The sequence below is a fragment of the Urocampus carinirostris genome, chromosome 10 (assembly GCF_059441175.1).
Source record: "Urocampus carinirostris isolate Australia breed hairy pipefish chromosome 10, RoL_Ucar_1.0, whole genome shotgun sequence".
Taxonomy (NCBI): Eukaryota; Metazoa; Chordata; class Actinopteri; order Syngnathiformes; family Syngnathidae; genus Urocampus; species Urocampus carinirostris.
The window spans coordinates 13,768,709-13,789,182 of NC_142358.1; the positions used below are offsets into that span (position 1 = coordinate 13,768,709).

Consider the following 20,474-nt stretch of genomic DNA (forward strand, 5'->3'; position numbering starts at 1 on the left):
TAACGAATATGAATAAATAACAACCAAAACATAAAACACAGCCAACTAGTTAATAGTATATTTCTTTACAAAGAAAAATAGAACCTAGCACAACACAATTAGAAATAACTTGCTCCATGTGGCTTTTTTTAAATAATATTTGACACTGCTTGAATTATACTAAAGAGACCGTGGTAATTATTTTGTGAAAAAAACGTATTTCATAAAATATACATTTGAATATTAAGCAAATGCACATGACCTATCATGCAAACATGCTTTCTTAATATACTTGTAGGTTGAAAATGTGCATGTATTTTACATAGCACGAGTCTCACCTTGAAGAAGCTGGCATTATTGTCCAACATCTTGCTGCTACGGGTACCCTCAAAAACCATGTGGCGGGGCGGAACAAATGGGTTTTGGCTAGTTTGAGTCTCCGTAGAATGTAATCTTTTCAAACTCGTTTACAGTTTTACACAATAAAGTGACAACTAAAAAATACACACTGTCCCTTTAAAGTAGCAAATTTGAAAAGAAAAACTGAGCAAAGAAAAAGAAACACATACCTGTCAACCTGTATGTTTTTGCCGTACAAAGTACGTTTATTATGCATTTTAAGACGTGTACGACGTACAAGAAAATCTGTACGGAAAAATGCAAATTTGTCAATTATGGTTACCATCTGGTATACACCGACTATCACGAAACGGCAAATCAAACAAGTCAAACGAGTTGGCAGTGGTAGCCTCTATCTCGGTATCATTTTTTTCGTTGCAAACAAAGCGAGCGTTTAATAATTTAATTTAATAATTTCCTTTGTATTGTCATTCTTTGTAACAATGTACACAGAACGAAATGTCGATACACCTGACCCGTTGTAGCGAGCCGATGCAGCCGCAGCCAACAGAGGGCGCCGCCATTTTACCAATGTTATAAGTCTTAGGTATGACTCGGCCGAGGCGCGAACCAGCGACCTCCCAGTCTCAAAGCGGGCGCCCTACCATCTAGGCTACTGAGCTGGTATTGTGCACATGCGTCTGCCGCTGTGGTGCCTAATTTCGACTACCGTGCAAAATCCTCCGCAGCAGAATGCGCGTTTACGCGAGGGGGGGGAGGATTTTGCAGGGGAGTCGAAATTAGGCACTACACGGGAAGACTCCTCAAGAGCTGCAGAAGTGATGTTTTGCCATTTAATCGCAGAGCACAACATACCTCCAGCAGTTGCCGATCACTTCACAAGGCTTATGAAAAACATGTTTCCCAGTGACAAGGCTGCAAGGTTTGTATTTTCTCTCCCTGTTAAACAGTCTGTTTGAAATTTAAGATGCAAGCATCAATGTTTGAAAATGTAGTTTGGTTTTCAAAATAGAAATGCCAACTATTTTTTTCCCCCCAAAATATATTTATTTACAAATTTAAATTCAAAGTGATATTAATGGATATTTTAGTTACGCTGATAACAATTGTTCCTGATTTTTTTAATTTTATTTTTATATTATTTTTTTCATTATGAAGAATATGTACAGAATGATATAACGAAACGCATGTACAATATAACATGTTAAACTACATAAACACGTTTGAAAAAAAATGGTGTAAGATTATTTTGTAAGGGAAAATACGACAGTTTGAAAGGGCATGGAGCCGTGGAGGTTGACAGGTATGGAAAAATTAGTTTGGCACAATTTGAGACCAATTTGACTTCAAATCTAGGCTACGGTGCTTATATGAAAAGAAGCCTTAGACGAAAATGTTCGTCAAAAGCGGTGTTTTACTAGCATTTTTTAAGCGAACAACCTTCAGTTGTGCTAACAATTGAGCCAGTTACCGTCAAGTGCTAACAAAAAGCCGATTATGAAAGGTGTTACCAAACCTTTGAAACAACATTGTATCGTCTAAATGAGTAAGTGTTTCTAGTAACTTTTTTTTCGACAAAGATTGGGAAATTAATCAAATCAAAAGTTTTTTTTTACCTGGTTGCATTTGCTGCTTGTTGCCGGGCAGACTTTTTTTGACATCAAAAATGTAAAAATATATTGGCCAAAGTAGTTTAAAGTCACATTTGTTTGCCGCTTGTTGCCAAACAGAATGTTGGGAATCATGTAAAGTGATCTTGGGGCGCCTTCTTTTGGTTAACATGTTAATTGTTGATACAAGGAAAAATCGAAATAGAAAAACATAGAGCTACGTCTTTTCAAATCCTCTTTGCGATTCCTTTTGTTGTTGTTGCCTTGTACAATAATTGTCCGTAAATAAAAATGTTGTCACTTAAGATATTTACTGAACTTTACAACAACCTTATAAGGGTATCATTAAGGGGGGCTGGGTTGGGTAGGGTTACTTTAATTGGATTACTTTCAATGACTTTTGGATTACTCCAATACCAAATCTGCTAATAAAAGTCAAAAGAAACTAAATGTGAATAAAATGACTAAATTTTGTGCAGGCTTGGGGAGTAACGGAACACATGGAACGGCAAAAATGATGTTGGCAAGCTGTTTGGATTTATTTTCATTTTGTTTCTGTCGCATTTTATGTTAGTTTTGCCGGAGATCAAAGAGATCAAAGCCAGCAGAGAAAGCTTACCACGTGTTGTGAGTCATCATTTTATTCATGCTTAGTTTCTTTTGTCTTTTATTAGCATATTTGGTATTAAAGAAATCCAAAAGTCATTGAAAGTAATCCAGTTAAAGTAACCCTACCCAACCCTGTGAGGGTGTTGTACAAATAAACAATCACTAAAGAAAATAAGTCAAATTATTTGGGATATTGTTCCCTGTCTAACTAGCAAAAAGGGGATATTTTGGAGTATGGACAACACAGTAACCATTTACGTGTGAATTCATTTTAGTGGTGAAACCAGAGGTCACAATGTTAATTTATGTTTTAAATGTATTTATGTCATGCGACCCTAGCTTTTAATTTAGTTTTAATTCCATGAGCCTTATAGTCCAGTGCACCTTATGTATGGAAATTGTATCAGAAAAGACCATTTTTAGGGGTGCATCTTATAGTCCGGTGTGCTTTATACGATATATTTTACAAACACGATGCGACTAGATGGAATTATTCTCTGCAAACCTGGTAAAAGAGCAAATGACACATTAAAACAGTTTCCTCGAACAACGGTTTTCTCAAAGTTGCTGGGTAAAATTCCCGATTAACTATGTTCTTTACTCAGGAGCATCGTTCTTCTCAGAGGTAGTCATCCTCACTGGATGTCTCATCTTTGTCTTCAAGGTAAGGGCCACAGGAGTTGCTGGGCCCTTCTCCAGGGTCATCCTCATCGCTTTCTGTCGGACTCTCGCCGGGGAGTTTCCAAGATTCCGAGGTGACAGAAGGTCGGTGACTCATCCACCACAGCTGGTGGCTGAAACTCCGCCCCCAGCTGCAGTGCTGGCCAATAGGGCGCAGCAAGCGGGCGAGCTCAGCGGCCTCCCGCCAATAAGACATTCACTTGTTGTGAGCACGCTCGGACCGCTGCTTGTTCATTGCGGTCAACATCTGGCTGATATACGACGTCAGCAGGTCATCCATCTTGTAGCCCTGAAAAGATCATAGACCACAAATAGAATATAATATCTTAATTTATTTAATGATTTATTGCATTTAGAATAATTTGTTACCCACCAGGGAGGTCTCGCAAAGGAGTTTGCTTCCCCTGACAAGGTTTCCGATAGTGATGTGGAAGTATGTGTTCCCGCTGCTCCAGTTGGAGATCTTAGTGAAGGAATGAGTGATCAGAACGTCCTATTGGAACAAAACAATTATTTTTACCATGTTTTCCGTATTATTCCCAAAGCTGCCAAACAAAGGGAAAGTGTGCATTTTTTGACTGGCAGATGTCGCTGTATTGTGTAGTGCAACCAAAAGCCAGTGCTAAAAAGTATATGGTGATGCCCTTGCTAAGAATGTATCCACCCCGCACGACCCCCAACCACCCCTCCGGCCCCTTTGTTCCATCTATAGACACGGTGTAAAAATGAAGAAACTTTTTAGACACCCCTTCTCTTGGATTACTGGAGTACCTACGCCTCCCAATAGACAAACCTCTACACACAATGATTGCAGCGAACAGTAAAAACATACAGAGAGTAATTCATACGGCCCAGACTATTACATACACTTCTAATCAGTGCTAACTTTGCAGTCGCTCAAACAGTGACTGTAGCCTTCAACCAGGAGAAGATGTCATCAGGTGGTGTCCAACTGTCACTGGGCTTTTCGACCCTAAACCACAACGCCCTCAAGTTGGCGGGCCGGCAGTGATGGCCAGTCACTGCCCATTTTCTCCTGGTCACCCGCTAAACTCCTCTCTCCTAATCATCGGCTGGTCTCTGCCCAGTCTAAAGGACATTACTGGCTTGCGATACCATAGCAGAGCCATCAACATTATAAAAGACCCTTTTCGATTCCAGCCACCACCTCTTTAAACTGGTACAAACAGACTTAGCGACAGGTTCTTCCCCAGGGCCATTACCACCCTAAACGAGCGCACAAAACTGCGAAAACATTTCTTGCAACTTATTTTTTTGATTTTTAGTTTTTATTACAAACCAACCTTATTCTTTGGATCTATTAAACTGACTCCATGTTTGTTGATGGCAATCAGGAGGATCTCCGGGTAGTGGGGCTCAGTTGTTTGCTGAAAACAAAATCAAGTGAGATCGAGCATGAGGCAGCATTGGGTTTAAACTAGACCAGCGTGCAACCGCCATTTTTACCTTTACTTCAAAGAAGGCGGAGCCAAATGTCGGCCATTTATAGATGATTTTAAGAAACATCAACTTGGCTTCCTCCCTGGATTTACCAGCTTGCTTGTTGAAAAAGGCGACTATAGACTGACACACAGTTTCAAGTAATATTAAACACTTTCATAGACAAGAATGACAACAAATGAGCTAAAATCGAACTTTCAAAGAAGTTTATTGCCATAAATACGCCTCCCAATTACCCTCTTCCAGTCGTCCGGCGACATCTGTCGGATAAGATCCTGAGGGACCAGCTCGCGCAGCATCTTGGGAATAGTTGGAAAATAGGACTTGTCGTCCTCAAACTTGACGCGGTAGATGAGCCCCGCCAGCTGAAAGACTTCATCTCGTGAGCACTTGTGGTAGCCACGCAGGTATTTGGGCAGCTCCTAAATGAACGTGTCACCATGAACTGTAAGAAGTTGTGTTTTCTATTGTCTTCCGCCAAGCAAGACTCACCTGGTAGTAGTGGAAAATGGAGTCGGCAAAAGAGTCCTTTCCGGGAACGGTGCTAGTCCACAGTTTTTTCATGAAGAAGACCTGATAAGTCAGAGAGGGAACTGTACCTGCAAAGTAAGATTTCATTTCGTGGTGTCATGTCAAACCATCGAACTTTATGGAGTTATAAATATTGGACACCTCAAAGGACATTTCATAGGATGCCAGTTTGTTATTTTGACTATAATTTCACAGTGTTGTTTGTTGTATAAACTTTTAGATCTTTGTCACTATCGGCCAATCATGTCGCTGTTCTTTAACTTCCACACACTTTAGGGCAAATGTGCTTTTGCAATTTAGGAGATGTAATAAAAAGAAAGGACTCAGGGAAGGGTGCTCAGAACAGTCACGTCATGTTTATTCGTATAACCCTTAATCACAAGGAGTCGCAAAGGGCTGCACAGATCAAAGACTATTGCAAACTACAGACTATTATGACACCATCCCCTCATCCAAAACCTACATAAGGGTAAATAATACACATATTATCAACATTAAATATTGGTTATTCATATGCTATAGAGTAGAAGTGTGTTTTAAGCTTAGATTTAAACATTTCCACTGAGATTGCAGATCAAATCCCAGGGGGAAGAGCATTCCACAGCACTGGGGCCCGAATGGAGAACGCTCTCGAACCTGCGGATCTCTCCCTGTACTTGCAAGTTCAAAATCCATGTACGTATTTTCTCCTTAATTTAAGTCTCTACTAAACTTAACTGATCACATACATAATGCTTATTTGTCATTTAAAAATAGTCAACCTATTCAAGCTGGGTTTCTGGATAGAATTTCGGGCAAAACATAGCAACATATTCTTTAATAATATTGATAATTCATTCTACTTCAAAGAGCCTTTCAGGACACCCAATGTCGCTGCATACGGAATACCGAACAACAATAAAACAAGAATAAAAACGTGTAAGTAATAAATACCAAATAAAAACAAAGAGTTAAAAAGGGGGCAGTATGTGAAGCAGATGATTATGAATAGGCAAGTCAGAAGAGGTGTGTTTTGATTCCGGATTTGAAGGCGAACAGGGTGGCGGAATTCCAGAGGTCAGGTGGCAGAGCAGATCTAATATTCAAAGTTGTTAACTCATGATTCATGAGTAGAATCAAACAAAACTACCTAAAATGTTTGTTTCTAAAGGCCCGGTCACACAGCCTTTCACGGGCGTATCGAGGCTGAATCACGGCCAGAAATTTCTGCCCGTGAAGCAGACGCGGTGGAAAATGTGCAAAATTGGCTAAACCCGCTGTTTACCCGTGGTATGCCCGCGAAACAGACGCCGACAACTGTTCCGCGTCCTTATCGCGGATAACCGCGGCTGCATCGCGTTTGACCGTGCTTACACGCGGTACACACGCTAATGCACGTGATAACACTGTGATACAGGTGCATAACAAACGTGCTATCACCGTGCTCCACCCGCGATTACCCGCTAAAATTTCGCGTCCTACCCGCGTGTACCTGCGGCCGTAGCACGTCAAGTCAGGTCATTTTTATTTGTATAGCCCTTAATCACAATTAGTCCCTAAGTCCTAGCACGTTCGTACCACGTCTTTCCCTCGTGTGCACCACTTGTGCCGCCCGCGGTTACCCGTGGTCTAAAGTTTTGAGCAGCGCAAAACTTTTTCGCGCGGCCAACCGCGTGTGAATTTCTTACCGCGTGTAAAGCACTGCTGTATCTCGTCTGTATCGCGATCTCAAAGCGTCCAACAGCGTCTGCTTCACGGGCAGAAATTTCTGGCCGTGATTCAGCTTGATACGCCTGTGAAAGGCTGTGTGACTGGGCCTTAAGAAAAATGTCAAACGTTCTTTGACAAAGACTATGCAACATTTTTTGTTACTGGTTACATATTTTTTGACATTGACACATTTTGTTGTTTTGTTGCTTTATTCCTGGGTTAGGTTCCTGACCCTTGTTCTAAAGTGTCACGTTGAATTTTTTTGGTGGACAATGCACGCTATATAAAAACAATTTTATTCTAAATTTTACCATTTTACAGGTTCTGTCATTTTTTGAATAATTGAGTCCACAAACCCATTTGAACTAAAACCTAAAATTTAGTAGGCAGGATTTTTAACAAGTTAACCCAGTGTTAAAATCTAGGCTTAACACACACTTATATCCTGGAAGGGGGATCATCTCATGTGCGGCCCCTTCTCAAGGTTTCTTCATTTTCCTAATTTTGAGGTTCTTGAGTTTTTCCCTGCCCTCATGTAGGTTTTATATCAGGGGATGGTGACATAATACTCTGTGGTTTGCAATAATCTGTGGTCTGTTCAAACCTTTGAGACTCTTTGTGATTGGGGGCTATACAATAAAACATGACTTGACAGTCAAAATGAGCCCTAAAACTAAAAAAGTAACTACGGAAGGGAGACAAATTTTAAGAGGTATGTTTATATTTATTTGTGACCCAGGCGCTGGCATAATATTAATTTTATAGATTTTTATCAAATTAAAAGGAAATAAAATGCCTGATTGTATTTTGTCTTAAAATTTATGGTGTGGCTCTCTCAAAAAGATAAAAATATTTTTGCTTTTATGGCTCTTTGGATCAAAATGGTTCCCAACCCCTGCTCTATAATAAACACGTAATAGCAAATGCTTAAAACATAACAAAAACAATATATGAAGAATATTCGGTGAGATATAGAGTCATATACAGGACCGGCCCAAGCCTTCATGGGGCCCTAAGCAAAATTAGATTTGGGGCCCCCTATTACTTGTCAATTTGCATACCTACTAGAACTCATTCCATGTTCTTCTCCAGGGGTGGGCAACTATTTGGGGTAAGGGGCTGCATGTGACATGTTGTACTTTGTTTTAAGTAGATTAGTTTCATCAAATTGGGTTTGAAACGTCCAGAATTATAGCAAAATAGTATATAAGGTCCCTTTTTCAAGCACTTTATTTGTTCAAGCACTTTATTTGTTATTTCGTTTTGAATTATTACTGTAGTTTTTTTTTAGTATTTATCAAGTCTGATTTTTTATTAAAGTTTTTTTGTAGTGTTACTTTAGTTTTATCTTTGTACTATTATTTTTCTTCTGAAAATTTACCCTTTTAGACAATTAAAAAAAAAATACGTGGCCGATTTATCATGTCATTCCTGGGAGATTACCTGACAATTTTTTGGGTTGTGATATTCATTTTTCCTAATGTCATATTGGCAAAGTCGACCTAGCTTCAGAACCGTGCTAAAAATGTGCTTGAAGGTACATAGCCTACCATCTTTTACTGGCCTTGATTTCTTGATCCAGTCCGTCAAATGTCGGACAAAGTCAAAGAAGAAGTCTCCTTCTGGAACACTTATCACCTGACACACAAAGGAGAGAGATAAGTCTCACAAATAAAACAAAAAGGGTGAAAAAAAGGAAAATATACAAAGACCTTGTCAGAGATCTTGACAAAGAGGCTGAAGCCATCTGGACTTTTGAGCAACAGTCTGGTGGAGATGTTTTGACAAAAGTCCTTGGCTTTGGTGCTTGACTCCACTTCAAAGGCCTGTACAATAACGTTTCTTTGCATTTTTCTTGTCACATATGACTCCATGTGCTCAACATTTGAACGTGTGTGCTGGTCAAACCTCGTCTGTATCGTCTGGGAAGTAAACCTTGTGGAAGATCTGTGTGGTTTTGTGTTGGATGGCCTCCACCTCCACTAAATGAGGAGGGTACTTCCTTGATCCGTTTCTGTTACCATAGCAACCGAGACAAATGGCATTTTGTTGCCCAATTAACACATTTAAATAAGGAAAAAACATTAGCATATTTAAATAAAAGAAAATCACTTTTCATTTGTACATAGAATGATTTAAAGTACTGTATTTCAGTTCATTTGGAAAGTTAAACAACTCATTTGGGCATTTTTCGTATGAAAAAGGTTCAGACCAGATGTCTTGAAACCCCTGCTAAAATGTTTTAGAGTTTGTTTAATTGTTAACTTTGTAAATGTAGTCGTGAACTAATTGTTTGTAAGATTTCAATAACATTAAAGTCTAACCTAATTACATCTTATATACTTGATTCAGTAATTAAAAACATAAAAAACAACTTTTTTTGAAATTATTAGTTAATTTATCAATATTTTAAGTAATTTTGTCTGCTACAAAGTACATGTGATATAAATTTATTTTAAATAGCTAAATACTAATTTTGTGTCCACTTTCATTCATTTATCAGATTGCTGGACTAATTGAATGGATTATGGACAAACAGAAAAAAAATCACCTTTTTAACAGAAATTAAACACTTACATTTTATTGATAACTTGTTTCAGGAAAAAAATGTTTAAATATATGTATTAATTACTCATGGTTACTTTTTAAAGAGACAGTGTGTAATATTTGACCACTAGATGTTCCTCTATTGTGTATTTTTTCTACTACAAAGTACATGGAAGAAAACAAACTACAGAGACTCAAAGTGACTTTTTTTTCTTTTTTTTATCCAGTATTTCATGTTTTTGGTTTTTGGGGGTAACCAAGGCAGCAAGATGGTGGTCAATCATGTCAACTCCCTGTGAGCCTCATGTTATGTGAAACAAATACAGATTTCTCTACCTAAAATATTAGAAAAATGCACATTTATATGATAAGGTGTGTGTTTTTTTATTTTTAATTTTTATTATTTTTACCACTAGGAGGAGTTGAATAATACACAATATCGCTTTAAGAAAGATAAATACTTACAACTGAGGAGGCTTGTTTCTTTTTTTAACATTTTAACTAGGAAATTAATCAAATAGATGAATCGATACCTTAAGGCTTTGTGCACCCTGTGCATGCAGTCGGTCGAGAGCGGGTGTTGCCTTTTGGACTGCAGGAAACGCTGCACGTGAGGGAGTAGCACATTGCTGGGTGGAAAAAGGCCAGTGCACAACCAAAGAAGCTCCCAACCTTTTTCTTCGCTGTATCTGAAAACACAAAAGCAATTGACAACCTCTCCTGTTACAATGTCTCTGGTCAGGACACAGCCGTCATGGAAAACAGCCGACGTCAGCGCTCTGTAGCTCTTCATCAACATCAAAGACGTACCTGACGTGATTGTCCGTTAGCTGCTTGATGATCTGGCAGAAAATCTCATCTTTCAGGGGTTCGGCCTTCAGGGCGCCTTCAAAGATCAGGTCGGTCAACTCGTTGACTGAGCGAGTACGCTTAGATGGGTAGTCGCCCATGTACTTCATCACAGGTAAGACACATGCTAAGGAACATGCTGTTCTGTTATGATTCATAAAGTAAAATTATAGCAAAGATAGTGACAAATCTGTAATTTGATTGTTCCACATGTTGATAAAAAAAAAAAAATCAAGGATATCAATAAAGGCCATGCAGGCCTCCTGACTGAGCTCCTCATGGTGCACCACCTTTTTTAACAGTGGCTGTTTGAGAGGTTCCCTGGTGCAGCTCCACAATTTATCCTTGCCTCGATTCTTGGTGACCATCACCCTGCTCAGAGTGTGTTTAGGGGGAGGCCTACACCAAGAAAAATGCTAACATTACTACATGCAAGTGTTTGTTGAGATAAAAAAGTAGAGTTTAAATAAAGTTTTCATTTATGGTCTAAATATGGTTTTAGTTTTTATTGTGAGCAATTCTTAGTTTGTTGATATACATTACCATGAGAAATACAAAAAATATGGTAGGGGAGAGACCCAAAATTGACTTGTGTGTCTTATTCCCCCCAGTGTATCAAGTGTGTGTACCTGAAGTAATCATACGAGAACTCCTCCAGTGTGTAAGGTTTGACAGAGTCTCCATTGTCTGGCAGGACAAGTTGTGAGACCCCTACTGACTGCTGCCTCTGATCAGGTGTCATTGTAACCAGCGCCTGATTGGTTGGATGACATAACCATCAGCAATAACAAAGAAAGGAACTCATTGTCTGAAACTGGGTTGAAAAATCTTGGGCCTAGAGAGACAGACTTCTTCAGGTTTTAGATGGTTTCGTCTTTCAGCACACTTGATCAAGTTTGATAAAACATCTGACAAACCGATTGATGAACTGATTGTATTAATTAGGTGTGTTTGAGGACAGAACCATCTAAACTTGCATGTCTGGGGGACTCAAAGACCTAGATAGATCTTAGGAGCCTAGTCAGGCTAATATTAGTCTTACCACGATTTCCTGCTGTGGCCGTGTCATTGTGGGAAGGACATAGACGGAATCTGCTGGAAAGTCCCCTTTCTGATTGGTCCTCTCATTGATGCCATGTGCCCAACCTGAATTTAGAACCTGCTCACCGGTGTCCTGATCCAGCAGGATCAGGTCTCCTCTCTGAAAGCTCAGGAATGTAGATAGTTCACCATCTGCCAAACATTCAGAAGAAAAATTCAGACTTATTTCCACAGTTTTTAAAAACATCCCCGTGGCCAGTGAGTGCTTACTTTGGTTGGGACTGTCCTGTAGTGCCACCACAAACTTGGACCTATTTCTCAGACCTTCCAGAAATGTCACCACCAGGTCACGTATGTCCTCAGCATTGTTTGAGGTATAGGTATACTCTTCTCCTTTTATGGTCGCCAATGTGAAGCTCTGACTTTGCAACTTTCCACCCCTAGGGAAGTCAAGTCAAGTCCAGTCATGTTTATTTGTATAGCCCTTAATCTCAAGGAGTGTCATCATTTATCTACACATGATTTTTTTACTTAATGGTCAGGCGTTCAGAAAACAACCTGGGTTAAAAAGTCTTAAATTATGATAAAATATTTGTCCCTTGACTCTTTTAGTTTTCATGCAAAGTCAATTTTCCACTCTAAGGATTGTTGACCCAGCACAAATTCAAACCAAGTCGCCATTGCCCAACTGGGACTAGGATGTCTGATCTCCAACTTTGAATTGAATTATTTGAAAGAGAGTTTAAATACCTCATACCAGGCCTTTAACTATCAGTTTCCAAGAAAATGTCCTTTAAATTCTAGAGCCTGTTGCCCCGAACTTTCTCTATTCAAATGCTTAAAATTAATAGGATGTTACCAGAGGGCCTCACCTGCTGCTGGACACAGCTGTGATTTCTGGGAATGAGAGTTCCAGCAGCACCTGTTCTTGCTCGTCAACAAAGTAAACGCCGGTCCAGTTAACGGCAACGATGAGGTCGTTTTTGGGTAAACTTGGACCTGTTAAGTACAACACAAAAAAAACATAAGGTATTTGAACTCAATGCTGGGTAGTATTTATGTGTAATTCCCACCAGAAAACTTAAAGGCTTCATAGAACCGAGAGAAAAGGAGTGGCCACTTGTGACGAGCAAAGTCTACCACTTCCTCTTTCACTTTTTGGTTATCAAACCTTTTCTGGGTGTATATACCCTGAACAAAACAAAGAGATAGGAGGATTTGCTTTAATTGTTTAGGAAAATAATCAAAAGCTCCTCTGAAACGCACCTTTTTGTGTGCCGCCATTATAAAGTGTGCCCACTTCTCTGCGCTCCGGGAGTTGCTGATCTCTCTGTCAGGGATATAGGATGGGATGAGGCTTAGCAATCGCTCCTGTAGAACCTCAGACCCGTAGTCCACATAGTATTGCTGGGATGCTAGTTCTGCTAGGTCGTCCTGAAAGTAGTAGAGTCTTGAGTCAAATTGAGAGAGAGAGTATGACTTGAGAACAAGAGATTGACTAAGGTTCAATCCCTCTCCTCCCCTTTCTCTTTAATTTTGCTTTTTAATCTTGCAGAGAAAGTCTCTTTCTTCCGCAAAGCGTAAAGTGCGGTGTAAGGCTGTATCCCATGACTTCCTCTTTCACCTAATCTTTCCATCTTGTTTATCTTTCTCCTCCATCTTCAACTTCCTTGTTGCAAATGTTCATTCCTTTTCTTAGTTTCTCAATGCCAAGCCCGGCAACACCAGGCCATTATGCTTGTTGGAAGTTAGTGAAGGTTAATGACTTAATTGTGCTTTGTACTGCTTTTTGTTTTGGAAATAAAAACGCCTGAATAGGTAGACGAACCATTGACCCTCAGATTAAAATTCTGACACCTCACAAACTGAGCTGCCCAGATGCTCCCAACAGCTTTTCAGCCCTAGAATTCCATTTTGGGCTAAGAGATTATTACTGGACATCAATGATAGCAAATGTCTTATTTCTGCTCAGGACTGCTTGTTGTTTTAGTAATGAGAACACCTGAGCAGATTAAAGGTCCGATGCTCTACCAACTGAGTGACCCAGGCTCTACTAATGTAATATTTGTCCTAAAATTACCTTTTTGGTCAAGTCCTTTTACTAAAGGTGAGTACGGGACATAAATGAAACAATGTCAGATTCTGCTAAGGAGTGGTTGTTGTTTCAGTAATAAGAACACCTGAAAAGGTCTGAACCCTGGACCCTCAGACTAGGAGTCTGATGATCCACAGACTGAGCTACCTAGGCTCTACCAACATTTACTCAGCCATTAGCATCCCTTTTTGTCTAAGTCCCTTTCATGGTAGAGAGACTACAGGACGTCATTGAAAAAATGTCAGATTCTACTCAGTACTGCTTTTTGTTTTGGTAATAAGAACACCTGAATAGGTGTTGAAACTCAAACTCTCTAACTAGAAGTCTGTTGCTCCACAAACTGAGCTACCCAGGCTTTACTGATTGAATCTCGTCCTAAAATTCCCCCTTATGCCAAGTCTTTCACTAGAAGTCAAAAATAGATAATGTCGATATTCTGCTTAGTACCGCTTCTTGTTTTGGTAATAAGAACACCTCAACAGGGACCCTGTGGTCTAGTGGTTAGGATTCGTCGCTCTCACCGCCGCGGCCCGAATTCGATTCCCGGTCAGGGAAGTATGGATGTTTATAAATGCATATGGACCTGGTTCAGAAAGAAGCGCTGAGGAGAGAGAGGAGTTCTGGAAGGATTTGTTCGAATGTCTGGCAAGTGCAAAAGAAGGGTGGAAAGTGGTAATACTAGGTGACCTGAATGCTAGAGTGGGTGATAGAACGGTTGAAAATGTGATTGGTAGATATAGAGTACCAGGAAGAAATGAGAGTGGGAAGAAATTGATTGAGTTATGTGTGGAAAATGAGTTGGTGATTGGAAATACATTGTTTAAAAAGAGGGACATGAATAAGTAATGAGTGGATGGTGGTGAAATCACTGATGGATTATGTAGGGGTTAGGAAAGGGATGTTAAGTAGCTTGCTGGATGTGCATGTTTACACAGGTGAAATGAGTGGTATGCCTGATCATTTTTATGTGGAAGGAATACTGAGAATAGATGGACCGTGGAGGGCTAGTTATAAGAATAGTGTGAGGGAAGAGGTGAAAATGTCAGAGTTGAATAAGGCAGAAAAGTAAAGAGAGTTTATAGAGAGGATAGAGGAAGAATATGAACGGATTAGTAGAAGAGAAATTGAGAGTGTGGAAATGGAATGGAAGTGGTTTAAAGAGGCAGTGTTGAGGAGTGCAAAAGAAGTGTGTGGAATGAGAAAAGTTGGTCGAGGTGTTAGGAAAGGAAGTAAATGGTGGAATGATGAGGTATCAGAGGCTGTGACAAAAAAGCGACTTGCCTTTGAGGAGTGGCTGCAAGATAAGAGTGGTGATGCGTATGAAAGGTATAAAGTGCAGAAAAGGTTGGTAAAAGCGGCAGTGGAAGCAGCAAAAAGGAAAGCAAATGATGAATGGTGTCGAAAGATTGGAGTGAACTTTGAGGAAAGGAGAAAAGTGTTCTGGAAAGAAGTGAAAAGAGTAAGAAACAGTGAGTCTGGAGAGGAAAAGAAAGTGAAGGATGGTAGATTACTGGTTAGCGGTAGTGCAGTCAGAACGAGATGGACAGAGTATTTTGAGGAGTTGCTCTATGTGGAGGATGGGAGAGAAGTGAGAGTCGAGGCGATCGATGGTATGGAGAGAATGCCCGTGTTGGGTGATTTAAATTTGAAGCCTGTGGAAACATGGGAGGTGCAAGAGGCAGTGAAAGAAATGAAAGGGGGGAAGGCACCTGGGTTGGATGGTTGTACTGCTGAATGCTTAAAAAAAAGGTGGCACAGCTATGATTGACTGGTTGGTACGCTTGTTGAATGTATGCTTTTTAAGTGGTGTGGTTCCTGTTGATTGGTGTAGTGTATGTGTGGTGCCATTGTATATAGGTAAAGGTGATTAGTATGAATGTAGCAATTCGAGGGGTATCAGTTTGTTGTCTGTGCCGGGTAAACTGTATGGAAGAGTCTTGATTAAGAGAGTGAGAGAAAGAACGAATGAGGATCGAGGAGCAGAGTGGTTTCAGGAAAGGAAGAGGATGTGTGGATCAAGTGTTTGCAGTACGACAGGTGTCTATATTCTGCTTAGTACTGCTTGTTGTTTTGGTAACAAGAACACCTGAATAGGTGTTGAACCTTAAATCCTCAAACTAAAAGTCTGATACTCCACAAACTTAGCTACTGAGGCTTTCCTGATTGAATCTCTGTCCTAAAATCCACTCTTTGGTAAAGTCTTTTTACTAGAAGTTACTAGAAAATGAAATATAATGTTTATATTCTGCTTAGTACTGGTTGTTGTTTTGGTAATAAGAACACCTGAATAGATGTTGAACCTTAAATCCTCCAATTTGAAGTCTGATACTCCACAAACTCGACCCTCAGATTAAAAGTTTGATGGTCTACCAACTGAGCTACCCAGACTCCATTTATAGCATCCCTGTCTTAAAATTCCCCTCTTTGGCCAAGTCTTGTTTTACTAGAAGTTAATAGACATTGAAAGATAGTATCTATATTCTGCTTAGTACTTCTTGTTGTTTTAGTAATAAAATACATGTTAAGTTTCAGAAATGGAAAATCGGGAGATTTTTTTTGGGACGCGATTATTATTATTATTATTATTATTAATATTTGAAAAGATGACAATAAAATTCGTTTTTCAATCTACTTTATTGTTATTTTATGTTTACATGTGATTATTACAATGTTTAATTATCAAGTGTGTAACAAGAACACCTGAATGGGTGTTGAACCATGAATCCTCAAACTACAAGTCTGTTACTCTACAAATTTAGCTACCAAGGCTTTACTGATTCAATCTCTGTCCTAAAATTCATTTTTTGGCAAAGTATTTTCACTAGAAGTTACTAGAAAATGAAATATAATGTCTATATTCTGCTTCGTACTGCCTGCTGTTTTGGTAATAAGAACACCTGAACAGGGACTTGAAATTTTGACCCTCAAATTAAAAGGCTGATGCTCTACCAACTGAGCTACCCAGGCTGCATAGATACGTTTCCTGTCTTAAATCTTTTTCTTTGTCAAAGTCTATTTACTAGACGTTAATAGACAACGGAAGATAATAACAAACTGAGCTACCTAGGCTTTACTGATTGAATCTCTGTCCTAAAACCCTCTCTTTGGCCAAGTCTTTTTACTAGAAGTTAATAGACAACGGAACATAATGTCTATATTCTGCTTAGTACTGCTTGTTGTTTTGGTAATAAGAACGCCTGAAAATGTTTTGAACCTTAAATCCTCAAACTAGAAGCCCGATACTCTACAAACTGAGCTAACTAGGCTTTACTGATTGAATCTCTGTCCCAAAATCCTCTCTTTGGCCAAGTCTTTTTACTAGAAATTAATATATAGATAAAGTGTATAGACTGCTATGTACTGCTTACTGTTTTAGTGTGAGGAGGGTGACGAGGACAGCAGAGAAAATCATCGGGACTTCTCTCCCCTCCATTCAGGACATTGGCCAGAAGCGCTGCCTATCCCAAGCCAAGAACATTATCAGGGACCCCTCTCACCCCCATCATGGACTGTTCACTCTGCTAGCCTCTGGGAAGAGGTACTGCAGTGTGCGGTGCAGGACCACCAGGTTCCACAATAGTCTTGTCCCCCTGGCCATTAGACTGTTAAATGGTCAATCAAACACATAGTAAATCTAAACTGCTGCTAATCTGTACATGTGTTGGTTTTGTCTGACTTTTTTGCACTACTGGCAGTTCTTTATAGTTAGCCACTCCTTGCACATCTGTTCTCCTCTGCACTATTTATTGTACTACAGTGTTATTGTTACTGTTTACCTGACTTGTTTACCTGACTGCCCATTTTGCACATCTGGTTAGCTGCTCCTCTTGCACTCTTTGCACTACTGTAAAATACTATACATAGCCATAATTATTTAGTATATTATTAGTACTCAATACTCCAACTCAATACAACATTTTATTTATATTTATATCTGTACATTCAAGGAAACTGTGCGGGTCAGATGTATCGACATTTCGTTCTGTATACACGTGTACTAGAATGACAAAAAAGTAGATCTGGAATCTGAAAAGAATCAGGGACTTGAACCCTTGACCCTCAGATTAAAAAATCTAATGCTCTACCAACTGAGCTACACAGGCTACATTAATAATGTTGCTGTCTTGAATTTTTTTCTTTGGTAAAGTCTTTTCACGAGAAGTTAATAGACAATGGAAGATAATGTCTATATTCTGCTTAGTACTGCTTGTTTTGGGAATAAGGACACCTGAAAAGGTGTGTTGAACCTTAAATCCTCAAATTAGAAGTCTGATACTCCAAAAACTGAGCTACCTAGGCTTTACTGACGAGATCTCTGTCCTAAAATCCCCTCTTTGGCCAATTCTTTTTACTAGAAATTAATAAGCAATGAAAGATAATGTCTATATTCTGCTTAGTACTGCTTGTTGTTTTAGTAATGAGACCACCTGAATAGGTGTTGAACCTTAAATCCTCTAATTTGAAGTTTGATACTCCACAAACTGGACCCGCGGATTAAAAGTCTAATGCTCTACCAACTGAGCTACCCAAGCTCCATTTATAGCATCCCTGTCTTAAGATTCCCTCTTTGGCCAGGTCTTTGAAAGATAATGTCTATATTCTGCTTAGTACTGCTTGTTGTTTTGGTAATAAGAACACCTGAACAGGGACTTGAAGCCTGGACACTCAGATTAAAAGTCTGATGTTCTTTCAACTGAGCTACCCAGGCTCTACTGATTGATCTTCTGTCCTGAAATTTCGTCTTTGGCCTAGTCTTTTTTAACAGAAGTTAATAGACAATGGAACACAATATCTATATTCTGCTTAGTACTGCTTGTTGTTTTGGGATTAAGAACACCTGAATAGGCGTTGAACCTTAAATCTCAAACTCGAAGTCTGTTACTCCACAAATTTAGTTACCAAGGCTTTCCTGATTCATTCTCTGTCCTAAGATTCACTTTTTGGCCAAGTCTTTTTACTCGAAGTTGATACACAATGAAAGATAATGTCTATAGTCTGCTTCGTATTGCTTGCTGTTTTGGTAATAAGAACACCTGAACAGGGACTTGAACCCTGGACCATCAGATAAAAAGTCTGATGCTCTACCAACTGAGCTACCCAGGCTGCATTAACCGTGTTCCTGTCTTAAATGTTTTCCTTTGGCAAAGTCTTTTTACTAAAAGTTAATAGACAATGAAAGATAGTATCTATATTCTGCTTCGTACCGCTTGTTATTTTGGTAATAAAACCCCCTGAATAGGTGTTGAACCATAAATCCTCAAACTACAAGTCTGTTACTCCACAAACTTAGCTACCAAGGCTTTACTGATACAATCTCAGTCCTAAAACTAATTTTTTGGTAAAGTATTTTTATTAGAAGTTAACAGAAGATGAACGATAATGTCTATATTTTGCTTAGTATTGCTTGCTGTTTTGGTAATAAGAACACCTGAACAGGGACTTAAACCCTAGACCCTCAGATTAAAAGTCCAATGCTCTACCAACTGAGCTACCCAGGCTACATGTATGCTGTTCCTGTCTTAACTTTTTTTCTTTGGAAAAGTCTTTTTACTAGAAGTTAAGACAATGGAACATAATGTCTATATTCTGCTTAGTACTGCTTTTGTTTTGGGAATAAGAACACCTGAATAGGTGTTGAGCCTTAAATCCTCCATTTAGAAGTTTGATACTCCACAAACTGAGCTACCGAGGCTTTTCTGATTGAATCTCTGTCCTAAATTACGCTCTTTGGTAAAATCTTTTTACTAGAAATTAGTAGGCAATGAAAGATAATGTCTATATTCTGCTTGTTGTTTTGGTAATGAGACCACTTGAATAGGTGTTAAACCTTTAATCTTCCAAATTGAAGGCTGATACTCCACAAACGGGACCCTCGGATTAAAAGTCTGATGCTCTACCAATTGAGCTACTCAAGCCCCATTTATTGCATTCCTGTCTTAAGATTCTCTCTTTGGCCAAGTCTTTTTTTACTAAAATTTAATAGATGATGGAAGATAATGTCTAAATTATGTTTAGTACTGCTTGTTGTTTTGGGAATAAGAACACCTGAATAGGTGTTGAACCTTACATCCCCCAACTAAAAGTCTCATACTCCACAAATTAAGCTACCCAGACTCTACTGATTGAATCTCTTTCCTGAAATTCCCTCTTTGCCAAGTCTTTTTTTTACCAGAAGTTAAGAGACAACGGAAGATAATGTCTATATTCTGCTTAGTACTGCTTGTTGTTTTGGGAATAAGGACACCTGAAAAGGTGTTAAACCTTAAATCCTCAAACTAGAAGTCTGTCACTCCATAAATTTAGTTACCAAGGCTTTCCTGATTAAATCTCTGTCCTAAAATTCACTTTTTGGCCAAGTTTTTTTTAGCCGAAGTTGATAGACAATGAAAGATAATGTCTATAGTCTGCTTCGTACTGCTTGCTGTTTTGTTAATAAGAACACCTGAACAGAGACTTGAACCCTGGACCCTCAGATTAAAAGTCTGATGCTCTACCAACTGAGCTACTCATGCTCCATTTAAATCATGCCTGTCTTAAAATTGCCTCTTTGGCTAAGTCTTTTTTTTTACTAGACGTTAATAGACAATGAAAGATAGTATCTATATTCTGCATCGTACCGCTTGTTGTTTTGGTAATAAAAACACCCGAATAGGTGTTGAACCATGAATCCTCAAACTACAGGTCTGTTACTCCACAAACTTAGCTACCAAGGCTTTACTGATACAATCTCAGTCCTAAAATTAATTTTTTGGTAAAGTATCCTTACTAAAAGTTAATAGAAGATAAAAGATAATGTCTATATTCTGCTTAGTACTGCTTGTTTTTTTTTTTGGTAATAAGAACACCTGAATAGGTGTTGAACCTTAAATCCTCAATTTAGAAGTTTGATACTCCACAAACTGAGCTACCGAGGCTTTCCTGATGAATCTCTGTCCTAAAATACGCTCTTTGGTAAAGTCTTTTTACTAGAAATTAATAAGCAATGAAAGATAATGTCTATATTCTGCTTAGTACTGCTTGTT

General features: G+C 39.0%; 1 protein-coding gene and 1 non-coding gene across 2 annotated transcripts in view; both read right to left on the reverse strand.

The window, feature by feature from the left end:
• Positions 1 to 2,370: 2,370 nt before the first annotated feature.
• Positions 2,371 to 20,474, reverse strand: part of myo7aa (myosin VIIAa) — a 41,863-nt gene continuing 23,759 nt past the window's right edge. Inside the window, exons 33-50 of the mRNA XM_088346121.1 lie at positions 12,624 to 12,791; positions 12,431 to 12,548; positions 12,230 to 12,356; positions 11,628 to 11,797; positions 11,359 to 11,549; positions 10,946 to 11,070; positions 10,558 to 10,715; positions 10,278 to 10,431; positions 10,001 to 10,156; positions 8,829 to 8,934; positions 8,633 to 8,746; positions 8,471 to 8,558; positions 5,193 to 5,299; positions 4,937 to 5,122; positions 4,707 to 4,823; positions 4,544 to 4,627; positions 3,613 to 3,732; positions 2,371 to 3,528 (exon numbers count right to left, since the gene is read on the reverse strand). Of these exons, the coding sequence (XP_088202247.1) occupies positions 3,436 to 3,528; positions 3,613 to 3,732; positions 4,544 to 4,627; positions 4,707 to 4,823; positions 4,937 to 5,122; positions 5,193 to 5,299; positions 8,471 to 8,558; positions 8,633 to 8,746; positions 8,829 to 8,934; positions 10,001 to 10,156; positions 10,278 to 10,431; positions 10,558 to 10,715; positions 10,946 to 11,070; positions 11,359 to 11,549; positions 11,628 to 11,797; positions 12,230 to 12,356; positions 12,431 to 12,548; positions 12,624 to 12,791 (2,382 nt within the window). The 3' untranslated portion in view covers positions 2,371 to 3,435. The remainder of the gene's footprint in view (positions 3,529 to 3,612; positions 3,733 to 4,543; positions 4,628 to 4,706; positions 4,824 to 4,936; positions 5,123 to 5,192; positions 5,300 to 8,470; positions 8,559 to 8,632; positions 8,747 to 8,828; positions 8,935 to 10,000; positions 10,157 to 10,277; positions 10,432 to 10,557; positions 10,716 to 10,945; positions 11,071 to 11,358; positions 11,550 to 11,627; positions 11,798 to 12,229; positions 12,357 to 12,430; positions 12,549 to 12,623; positions 12,792 to 20,474) is intronic.
• On the reverse strand, positions 18,483 to 18,555 carry trnak-uuu (transfer RNA lysine (anticodon UUU)). Its single transcript has one exon. It is a non-coding gene; the product is annotated as a tRNA-Lys (tRNA).